The sequence below is a fragment of the Montipora foliosa genome, chromosome 5 (assembly GCF_036669935.1).
Source record: "Montipora foliosa isolate CH-2021 chromosome 5, ASM3666993v2, whole genome shotgun sequence".
NCBI classification, from domain to species: domain Eukaryota; kingdom Metazoa; phylum Cnidaria; class Anthozoa; order Scleractinia; family Acroporidae; genus Montipora; species Montipora foliosa.
In genome coordinates this window covers 16,759,181-16,770,867 of record NC_090873.1, presented here as the reverse complement: position 1 = coordinate 16,770,867, position 11,687 = coordinate 16,759,181, and the positions used below count along the sequence as shown (strand labels likewise).

At 38.6% G+C, this 11,687-nt stretch overlaps 1 protein-coding gene and 1 non-coding gene across 2 annotated transcripts in view; both read left to right on the top strand.

Moving 5' to 3' along the window:
• The window catches only part of LOC138003704 (proteasome inhibitor PI31 subunit-like), a 31,811-nt gene extending 23,570 nt beyond the window's left edge, over nucleotides 1-8,241 (top strand). The window contains exons 7-9 of the mRNA XM_068849910.1: nucleotides 34-135; nucleotides 2,125-2,217; nucleotides 7,795-8,241. Of these exons, the coding sequence (XP_068706011.1) occupies nucleotides 34-135; nucleotides 2,125-2,217; nucleotides 7,795-7,846 (247 nt within the window). The 3' untranslated portion in view covers nucleotides 7,847-8,241. The remainder of the gene's footprint in view (nucleotides 1-33; nucleotides 136-2,124; nucleotides 2,218-7,794) is intronic.
• A 1,319-nt stretch (nucleotides 8,242-9,560) lies between these two features.
• On the top strand, nucleotides 9,561-9,633 carry Trnan-guu (transfer RNA asparagine (anticodon GUU)). Its single transcript has one exon. It is a non-coding gene; the product is annotated as a tRNA-Asn (tRNA).
• The last annotated feature ends 2,054 nt before the right edge of the window (nucleotides 9,634-11,687 follow it).

The following is an 11,687-nucleotide window of genomic DNA, read 5'->3' as shown; positions in this document are numbered from 1 at the left end:
TAAAGTACATTTATTCTCTTCACTTCCTTTTAGGGCAAGTGGTGGAATGCTTATGGACCCCTTTCGCTCTGGTGGCGTGGGTTCCATAGGAGGAGACAGGTTTAGACCGCCACTCAACCCTGGACATTTACCAAGGTCAACTACATTTACTATCCATCAAATATTTTTGCTCGCACGCGATTGGTCTTAAAACTGGGGAATATCCGATGATATTCCTCAAGTTCCCAGAACTTTTACAATTACAATTAATTTCATGATAGGGGAATTGGGGAACGGTTCGGTTTGGTTTTGTGACGGAAGACGAAATAAACCTGCTGATCGATAAAGCGGTATCAGAAAGCATCACAAAATAAAGTTCATACGCCGTAAACGCTTTTGACGGTCAGATTGTTTGTAAACCGGCGTTTCGTGTAATCTTTAATTTCCAGTCTTGCGAAAAATATTTGAAGGATAAGAAACACAATAGCCTCCATTTGACTTTAAAATAAGCGCGGACGTTATCTGTTCCGTGAAGCGAACAGTTTTCCGAGAGCGAAGTTCGAGGAAAGTGTGAACTATTAGTCGAGAGTTTCAAATATTTTCCTTCGTTGTTCTATTTTAAGGGACAAATAATAACCTTTTGAGTAAACTTGCCTAGCGTTGGACAGAGTAAAATCTGTAAGTGGCACTTTTGGGAGTGAAGGGTTAACACTGATTACTTCCAGGGCTTCAAACATGAACAATCGTTATACTAATGTAATGATATATGAAATGAATCATATCTTGAACTGCGGATATGAAATCAAGTCAAGCTATGATCCTCGCGGTTATGAACGCAATTATAGCAATTGGCCTGAAAAATTCGGGACTTCAACGGGGTTGAAGTCCTGAATGTTTTAGGCTTCTCTGTGCAATTGCTAAAATGGCGTTCATGACTGCGAGGATCATAGCTTCACTTGAATCCTTACACTGTCCTTGTACCACCAATCATTCAAGCAGAAAATTCGGAAATAGTTTCACTTAAGTACAACCTTAATAATTATTAAGTCAAGTTTTGAGATCATCGCAGTTATGAGCGCTACTTTAGCAGTAACGAAAGGAAAGCATGAAAAATCTTTCAGGTTTGAGTGGGATTCGACCCCAGCGATACCGGTGCAGTTCTCTACCAATTGAGCTATCAAGCCATCTGCATGGAAGCTGGTCATTTTTTATGAGTACGCAACTGAACCCGTCGATGATATGGTGAAGGAACAATGTATTAAAGACGTACATTTGAAGTTCGGGAATTCCCGTTCAAGCCTGAAATTTTCAGGCCTTTTGTTAGGGAACGGGACTTTGGGCGTGATGCCCAACGAGTTTGCCAAGCAGAAAGGTCTCTGATGAGTCCCTTGGTCGGGATGAAACGAGCTTCGTAAGACTAAACACGAACAATGTATTTTCACAAGTAACTGTCAACTTTATTGTCACTTTTTTTCGTTGCTGCTAAATTAGAGTTCATAACTGCGATGATCTCAAAACTTAATTCTCCTGTGATAGGTAGAGTGTGACAAGGAGTTTTAATTTTTTTTCAACCTCGTTAACTATTTATTCTAATGAGGGGAAGACTTTAAATCCAGTCAGGTTGAAACAGCTTTTCTCTAGTGAAACTTACTTTTTCCTACAATATGAACATTAAGAAATTGGAAGCAACAGAAGAAGATAATGAAATAAATGTGGGTTATTGACCAAGCTTGTTCGGTCAAGATGGCTGGATATTGGCCAAGTTCTTTTCTTGCTGTTTCTTTACAATTCTTCATCAAGCTGTTTTGCCGACATCCCAAACAACAGTGCATTTTCTAGAAAACCTCACCAATGTGTAAAATAAACATTTTATCGGCCTTTCACGCGGGGATAACAGATTTATTCACCTCTGGTTCCGCACTTGGGCTGCGCCCTCGGGCGGAACCAGAGGCGAATAAATCTGATATCCCCTCGTTTCAGGCCGATAACCCTTAGACCCGTTGCAAACGTCGAGCGTTACATGTGCCGAATCAAATGCAAATGAGAAAAATCCATTGTTTTCGCTCATTTGCATTAGATTCGGCACATGTACAGTTCGACGGTTGAACGGGCCTTACTTATTAAGCTGTTGGTGTGTTGTTGCAGAGGTAGCATTCCTCCTGGTGCGCGGTTTGATCCATTTGGCCCTGTACCGCCTGGAGGATCTCGCACTGATCCTCGGTCTGGACAATTTGCTGCGTAAGTAACTATGTTTTGCACTCTTTACTTTTATTTTAATTGTGCTTCTGTAAGATAAGTGACTTCTCTGCCGGAGGTCGTACCTTGCAAGCTTTAGTTTCTTCACAGAAGCTCTAAAATAGATGGTTTTCGCGTTACGTCATCGCCGCCATTTTGGTTGACGAAAGCAAAAGATATCTCATTAGTTCCTTTTGCTCGTCCACCAGCAATCTTGCTAAATACATCATTGTTATCTGTGTGTCCAGAGATTCGGTGAAAACCATCTGTTGGATAATGAAGACATGAAGCATTTCTCTGATCTGCCCCTTTTAATCTCCCTGAAGATTTTTACCAAAAAAAACAAATTTGCGAAAGATGACTGCGTATAGATCGTTACCATTTGGCAAGTTTTTGCGATATCTGCGGCATATCTGTTTTTTTTTTTCCACCAGTCATGACAGCCCACGACATCCCCTGAAGTTAAACATGTCGTACGTAGTTTTTTGTGGCAGACGACCTCAGAGGTCTCTTTAGCAGACCGTATTTTACAGTACGGCCCGCTAAATTTGAAAGTTTGATGTAACATTTTGAAGCAAGGTTTTCGTGTTGTTTATGTGAAATAAACTTTGAAACTGTTTGAATCTTGCAAGCAACCATTTCAAAAATACAATAAAATTTATTCGTTTCCAGGTTTTCCGCATTCCAATAATTTGTGACAGTTGAACGTTTCGCTTGAATTCAACTTTTTTCCTTTCCCGCGCGTCTATTAACCTTTCAAAGATCACTGAAAAGGCAGCTGCACTACAAATCTTTGATCACGTGTCGTCCAATCAGATGCTTCCAGAATTTCAATCAGCCTGTACCGCAAAAATCACAGCACGGAAACTGCCTACGGAAATTGCGACATACTCGTCAACATGAACAAACAACTAGTCACATTACTAGTGTTCCTAGATTTAAGTGCTGCTTTCGATACAGTAGACCATGACATAATACTGCGGCGCCTGGAATACAAATTTGGATTTAAAGATCAAGCAGTAACGTTGTTCAAATCCTATCTGTCGAATAGATCCCAGCGTATTGTAATCGGCAGTGCAAAGTCAGACAGTTTTGATTTGAAGTTTGGTGTGCCACAGGGCTCCTGTCTCGTCCCAATGCTGTTCTCCCTTTACACTAGTGAGCTATGCCAGCACCTGCACCTGCACCTGCTATGCCAGCACCTGCCAACAGCGCGCAGTTATGCCGATGATACCGGTATCTATCTGTCTTTCAATCCAAATATGATTCTGATCAAGACGTCGCCATTGCAGCAATGGAAGCGTGCCTCTGTGACATCCGCAACTGGATGATCAATGATTCCAAGACTGAGTTTATGCTCATTGGGACGAAGGCACAGCTACAGAAAACTAAAAGCGGCACTCTAACTATTGGCGAATCCATCATCTCTCCGAGCACGGAACCCCTTAGAAACTTAGGGGCCTGGTTTGACTACCATTTCAAGTTGCACTTCAACATAACCAAAACTTGTAGGAGTGCTTTTTTTCATCTACGCAATAGTAGACGCGTCAGGAAATATCTAAGCCTAGAATCTGTCCAGAAATTAATCGACGCTTTCATCACAAGCAGATTGGACTATTGTAATTCACTTTTATACGGATTACCCTACTGCGCTCTTACTAAACTGCAGCGTGTTCAAAAGGCAGCTGCAAGAGTCCTATATCTAGCACCACGGTACTGCCATCTCCCACCAATATTATACAAATTACACTGGCTACCTGTAACGTTTAGAATAGATTGTAAGATTATTATAATCACTCATAAAGCAATCCATGGTACAGCTCCTAATTATTTATCATCTCTTGTAAACTTTAAGCCTAATTGTTCCTACAGCCTCAGGTCAAATAACAAATATTTGCTCTCAAATCCAAATTTAAGGACTCTCTCTACTCTTGGCGATTCAGCCTTTGTAGCCGCCCCACCAAAGCTGTGGAATAATCTTCCGTTAGACCTTAGATGCACTTCCGGTTTTAAAGTTTTTAAACGTAATTTGAAGACTCATCTTTTTAAAAAAGCTTTTTCTGATATAGTAATGTAATTCATAGACTAGATAATTATTCTATGTCAACAAATAATAATAATAATAATAATGATAATAATAATAATAATTATTATTATTATTATTATTATTATTATTATTATTATTACATTTATTTATACCGCGCAAATTCAACTATGCAGTTTTCAAATGCGCCTTACAATAAAAGAACAATATATTATTGTAAGGCGCATTTGAAAACTGCATAGTTGAATTTGCGCGGTATAAATAAATGTTATTATTATTAGTATTAGTATTATTATTTCTATTATTTATTATTATTATTATTATTATTTGTTGAGAATGACTTAAGCTTTATTGTGCTATATTTAATTTAGTTTGATTTCTTTCACTGATTATGAACTGATGATTGACATTCTTGATTAACACTTCGGTCATAATTTAGGTGTTAGATCACGTTTCACGTTTTTCTATATTTTTTGTTCTTTGTATCCCGACCCACGCAGTCAGCGAAAGGAAAGTTACGGTCAGTTCGGTCAGATTTATAGTACAGTGGAACTTCGATTTAACGAACCTCTATTTAACGAAGTCCTCGATATAACGAATGATATTCGAAGTCCCGGCCAAAGTTACAGTAAAAGGTATGGAATAGAACCTCGATATAACGAATATAATCCGGAGGCCCAAACGTAAAATCTACCTCGATATAACGAATTACAATGTCAACACGCGACAGAAGATAAGCGCTGAACAGATCAATAGTCAACAAATCCTTTACTCCTTATGGTAAAGAGACAGCAACCTTTCAGCCAACGGCTTATTATATGTCATAGACATTGGCACTATAATAATTCGACATCAATTAACTTCCGCTCTATCTTCTTTGTCTCTTATTAGTTCTATTAACTTCTTCACTTTCGAAGGCTTCTTGTGATACATTGAATTCGTAGCCGGAATTTCTATTCGAATGCCATTGTTTCTTCTTTTGCCAGTCACTTCCACTGAGATTTGTCCTCCGTGTTTTTTTAAAAACAAGTGAAATACACGTGACAGTGTCAATGGCACATGACCCACGATCTGCGACGTCCCTCCTTGATCTCGAACCCGTTTAACGGCAACAGCCTGGGTGTCGTGTTGGTTATCAACCATTAACTATGACCTCGATATAACAGCATTTTGGTCGTTCCCCTCAATTTCGTTACATCGAGGTTTTCGATATAACGAACCCTCGATATTTAACGAACAAAGTTGGCCGGTCCCCAGCGACTTCGTTAAATCGAGGTTCCACTGTATTAGGATTGTCAACTTTGGAATAACCTCACGAGGATCTACCCTTCAGGTACATCTTTAGTTTATTATTATCTTATCATTTATTAGCCATTTTCTATGTAATTTCGTGTCATTTTGTAATTTCAAAGCTCTAAGTTTATCTGTACTACGCCTCAAATATGCTAGGAATGTCGATGTAAAATCTTTGTTTCAATCTTCATTTTCAGAATAAATCATAAAGAAGGAAATCCTTGTGGTCGGTTATTGTCTTCCGAATCGTTCTTACCATTATTATTATTATTATTATTATTATTATTATTATTATTATTATTATTATTATTATTATTATTATTATTATTATTATTACCTCAGAGACATAGAATAAATATCTCACTTGCCTAGTTTTCTCTTTCCGTACTGAAAGTTACAGATCCTCGTTTTTTGTGCCATTAATCAAAAGAAAAAACTTGAGGCGCATTTACACTGCAGAAAAAAATTGGGTCCGGACCCGTCAAAAAAGCGGTACGGACTCATAACTTTTGTAAAGAAACACTGGAGTTTCCACAGGGCCATAGGCGCCTATGACCCTGCAGAAACTCCAGTGTTTCTTTACAAAAGTTATGAGTCCGTACCGCTTTTTTGACCGTTCCGGACCCAAATTTTTCTGTCGTGTAAACGGCCTTATAGGCGCCAATGGGCCTGCAGAAACTCCAGTATTTCTTTGCAAAAGTTATGGGTCCGTATCGCTTTTTGACGAGGCCGGACTCAAATTTTACTGTAGTGTAAATGCGCCTTTGGTTCGTGACTTCCAGTACAGACGTCGAGCTCGGATCGTAAGAGTTGTGTATTTAACGCTTTTTGTTTGATTATTGTTTTTATAAGGATTTCAGTGGGCATGTTAATATAGACTTCTCTCCATGTTCTTTGATTTCACTCACGTGACAAGACTGCCCTGTTGTTGCCAAAACAGTGGAAAAATGCAGCTCAAGTTTTGGCGTAATAATAATGGTTAAATTCCCAAAGGACTTTTTCGCTATTGTTCTTTCAACCAACATAGCCACCGTGACGTCAGGTGCAATCAAAGAATATTTATCTATTTGATTCGGATTGCGAAAGGGACCATTTAAGGAGATGGGATGCACTAACACTCAACAAGAATTATGCTAGCACCGATACTTTCAAGTTTAGTTGTTTTCAATAGGATAGTGGATATGTGATGGAATGAATTGGCGTTATCAGTACGCCGTGCGTTGAACATTTCTACCTTCAAGAAAGGACTAAGGGACTTATTCTCCTTATCGAGCAAATAATCAATTTGTCCGCTTTTCTATTAGTTAGTGCAGATTAGATATCTATACAATTATTTATTTTATTAAATGTGTGAAGATTCTTGTAGTTGGTCTGCCTTGTATGGTGTGTCTCTGACTCTCTGTCTCCTTATGGCACTTCTGGGTTTTTTCAACTTAACTTAGTCATCGCTCGAAAATTAACGCCGCATTTTTGCGACAAGATACGAAAATTTCGTCGCAATCTCACAAATTTTAGTCGCAAAATCGTCCGCGCCGCATTGTGTTGTCAGCCGTTTTATAGCAAACAAAATGTGAGCCCGCAATACTTGTGTGTAAGGAAACCGCGGAAAATAACGAGTGATCTAGAAGTGAAGGAATATGGAGTTGTCCACGTAACATGGCAACTAAATTACGCTACAATTACGCTATTTTCACATTGAAAGAAAATTCACGGCGAGAAACAAAGTAATTTTGTCAGTTCTTTATTTATTTCATCAAAACTGGCGAAGGTGAAAACAAGTCGCAAATTTGCGACTTCTCCAGATATTTTAGTCCCAAATGCGACTGTATTGGTCGCAATTTCGAGCCCTGTTAAGTGGAATAAATAAATAAATATATAAAGAAATAAGACGATATAGAGCGGTTTTCAAATGAGTGTCGTAAAACCAAACCCAAAGTAATTACTTTGGCCAATCAAAAAGGACGGAGAAAATCCGGTAAACCAATCAAAACTCGAAGTAATTACTCATAGCCGACACAAAGCGCGGGAAAGTGTGCACGCGCGAGCCACGATTGTTTTTGGTTTCACTTCTGATTGGTTGAGAAAATGGCGCGGGAACTTTGAACCAATCACTGAGTGAAGTAATGCAAAACCAAAGTAATTCACTAATTACTTTCGACACTCAATCGGAAACCACTCTAAGCGGTTCATCTTGGCAATGTATTGGTGAATAATTTTATTGTACATATTTTATTTCATTGTAGACCTGATCCAGATCACTTACCTCCTCCTGGGTACGATGACATGTTTATGTGAACAAATGACTGCAGTGCTGTTAGATTTCCTGATCAGGCGATTTCACTCAAACGCTTAATACAACTTACACGTTGCTTGAGAAGCAAGAAAATGGAATGGCAGTAACTACAAATATTTTACCTTGGTTTCCAAAAAATGGTTGCTACGCTAGGGCGAACGTGGCATTTTGCCTCGTTTACTAGAAATGAATCTTCTCGGCAGTATATTGGACTGCTGTGATATGTTACACCAAATCTTTACAGCTAATACACATGTTACTTTGTTCTGACATTAGATGAATCAAGACGATCAATCCACTTACTCTTCTACATTTGACTTCTTAGAAGCAGAGAAACTTGTCCAACCGTCGAAGTTTGTCATTCAATTAAAATATAATATTAAAGCACTATCCAAGAGTCCACCCCTTTGCAATCCTCTGACGGGGATAATTTGTTTCGGCACCATTTTCTTCGTTTTGGTGTTGCAACAATCTAAATGTAAACAAACGTTTATCGATTACACGCGACGTCAAAACAAATCAAGATAACTACGATGCTCAGTCGAAAAATCCATCTTTATTTGAGTTGAAGTGAGACATACGATGTTCCTGCAAACTTTAAGGTATTTATAATCGTTTTTGGACAAATCATCGCAGACACTAGTAGGGCGGTTTTTCCCCCAACTACCACTCGAATCAAAATATCAATAATTCCACTTCAATTTCGTAAAAGTCTGCATAAGGGACAATGATACGTCTACATTTTCTACCCTCGGGTACGTTCCGTTTTCCGCCGTTGTTAACCGGTGGACGAAGCCTTTGTTTCGTTTTTGTCTGTATGGCCCACTTCTTTCACCTTCGGAATCCTAGCTGTGGCCCCATCCACGTTTTCGTCTGTCATCCATACTACAACACAAAAACGAAGACTCTTGAAAGCACTTTCGAAAGTGGATACTTGAACTCGTGTCGTTTTGAAAACGCTCTGGTTTTAGTGTGGACGGGTCAAAGCGGAGACATTTTAAAATGATGACGTCATCGGTGTGAATAGTTGCAAACGACAACGAAAACATTGAGATAAATTTTGAAAACAGTTGTTTACATTGTGAAACGTTGAGTAGATGTGAAATCGGTAGGAAAGCGAAAATGTGGGTAAAAAATATTTTACTTCGTTGTCGATGAGATCTATTAACTATGATGAGATGAAAACGAGGAATTTTGAAAGCGCATTTGTGTGCATTATGCCCGAGGCACTCTTTCATTGTGGTGGTCATTCGGGTTGTGATAATAGCAAGTATGGGTAAAGGGGTTTAGTTTCTGAAGAAACTGTGGTGCTGTGTTTATGGGGAAGAGAAACAGAAAAGGGTTTGTCAACTGAGTTGATATGGTAACTTTGCCACCGTAAAGAACTTCGAAAGCTGGTGTTTCAAGCGTTAGTCATTCGTCAGAGGGAATTGACTCATCAGCGAAATGATCCATTCGCTCTGATGAAGGGCTAACGCAGTTGGTTAGAGCGTCGCACCGTTATCACGAGGTCACGAGTTCAAACCAAGTTGAAGTCCTGATTTTTCAGGCTTCCCTACGCAATTGTTAAAATTGCTTTTATAACTGCGAGGATCATAGCTTCACTTGATTTCATATCTGCAGTTCAATATAAGATTCGTTTCATATCATTTCATTCTTTGAGTCACTCATCATGGGAACATTAGAACCCACAAATGACCAGCCCCCAACATCAGTGGCTTCATTGCTCAGTTGGTTAGAGCGTCGCACCGTTATCGCGAGGTCACGGGTTCAAACCCCGTTGAAGTCCTGAATTTTTCAGGCTTCTCTACGCAATGGCTAAAATTGCGTTCATAACTGCGAGGATCATAGCTTCACTTGATGTCATATCCGCAGTTCAATATATGATTCATTGCATAAACAAGGCGTGCAGCTTCAAGACCGCTCAGGGCCGAGTGCCCCCAGAATTTACCCGGATTTCTCCCACTTCCAAAGGTCGCTCGCCTTCCATCCTTTGGCGGTGAAAAGTCGATAATTTTGCTAGCATCTTGCCAAGAATCATCGCATTTACACGGCTCTGCAACCTGAAAATCCTGCCCGATTTTTAAGCTTCGCTCAGGTTTTTGCCATCGCCATATGATCGAGACAGGAGTGATCGATCATTGGAATTTGATCAAAATTAAATTAACCAATCAAAAACCCCAGATTGATAATTTTGTTTCTCTAGGTGGGAAATTTGAGCTCTGTGATTGGTTAATTTGATTTTGCACGCTGCGCGTCTCGACGGTCTACTTATATTGTATGTGACGACGCAACGGATCTGAAGGGGAAATCGAAGCGTCCCAAAAACACATAAAATCACTCAGGACATCGCAGACAATAGTTTGTGAGTGAACTTTTATCTGGCTAACATAAATGGCTTTTCGAAAAGAAACGCAGTCTTATACGCAGAGTCCTCGGGCTTTTTAGTCAGCGAGGGAGCGCCCGGAGAGACTCGGGGATGATGGACTCCATTTTCCCAGAAAACGTGGGGTTTCGGTCTTATTGCGCATGCTTGAGTTTAAGTGGAAACAGAAAACAATAAATAGTAGGAATTAAATGGCGGGTTGAAAGTGCCCGAAAAACGAAAACTTTAGTCTTACACACCATAAAAGAAACTTTTTCCTTTTTTTTTAATTTATATATATATATTTTTTTTTTTTTCTTTTCTTTTTTTTTTTTTTTACAATACGAATAAGCAAGAAGGCAAAAGAAAAGGACAGCGTCAAGCAAAAAGCAAAAAAAAAAGAACTATACATCTTGTCCATTTTTTTCCTTGGGTAAAAAGGCACAGTCAAAGCAACTCAACAAAACAGGAAAAGGTTTTCAAAAATGTAGAGAAGGTATTTATATCTCATTAATTTTTGGGATTTTTTGGAGACTCGGGTCTAAATTGGCTTATATAAGGCAGAAAGGGTTCCCATTTCAATCGTCTTGACAATAGAGGCATTGTTTTCTACTTGATAAATGTGTTTAAAATAAAGCAAAAAAAGTTTAAATTTGTGTTATGAGTGCCAATTAGGCAACAGAAATTGATTTGTAGTTTGTGTTTAGAGCTATCCGGCCCCAAAGCCGTATTTATATGTAAGTAATTGTATTCACTCAAAGAAAGTTGGCAAGACTGCAACCACTTAAAAAGACTATCCCAAATTTTTTTAGTTTCTTCGCACCTCCAAAATAAATGTATCAAATTATTTTCTATTTCCTTGTGACAAAAAGTGCAATGTCGTGGTCTCTAAGTCCACCTCCTTTAAAAAAACAGTTAGTTGGTCACTGGCGATGTAACAATTTAAAGTTAAAAGTGATTATTTTACAGCTCTTTGTACATTCAAAAGGTGTTTGATAATCGACTTTCCAGTTAATACTCTCATTTAATGGAAGATTGATATCTTTATGACGGAATTTCCTGGTGGCTTTTTACTCCTCAGAAAATTTAAAAAGCAATTTTCATAATTAGGTTGGGTTTTCGTCTTTTGCCTTCGTAGATGATTTACTGCTGAGATTATCCCAAAGAAGGTTAGAGGTTGGGCTTGCAAATTATATTTATTCTGAAAAGCGGTAGGGGAAAGGAAACTAGAGGATTCATCCATTAAATACTTAATTTGCGTAATACCTTTAAAAAGCCAGTCTTTATAAAAACAGGCTTATTCTGAATTCTTATCAGGGAGTTTTGCCACAAAGGGGACGACAAAAGGTGTTGTTCAGATAATATATTTTCCTGAAAAACACTTCTGACCAAATTTGAAGTATTTCTTTTACAAAGGGGTATGGTATTTTTAAATTGTTAACGTCTTTTTTTGTTAAGATTTCCGTTCAATATCGCTT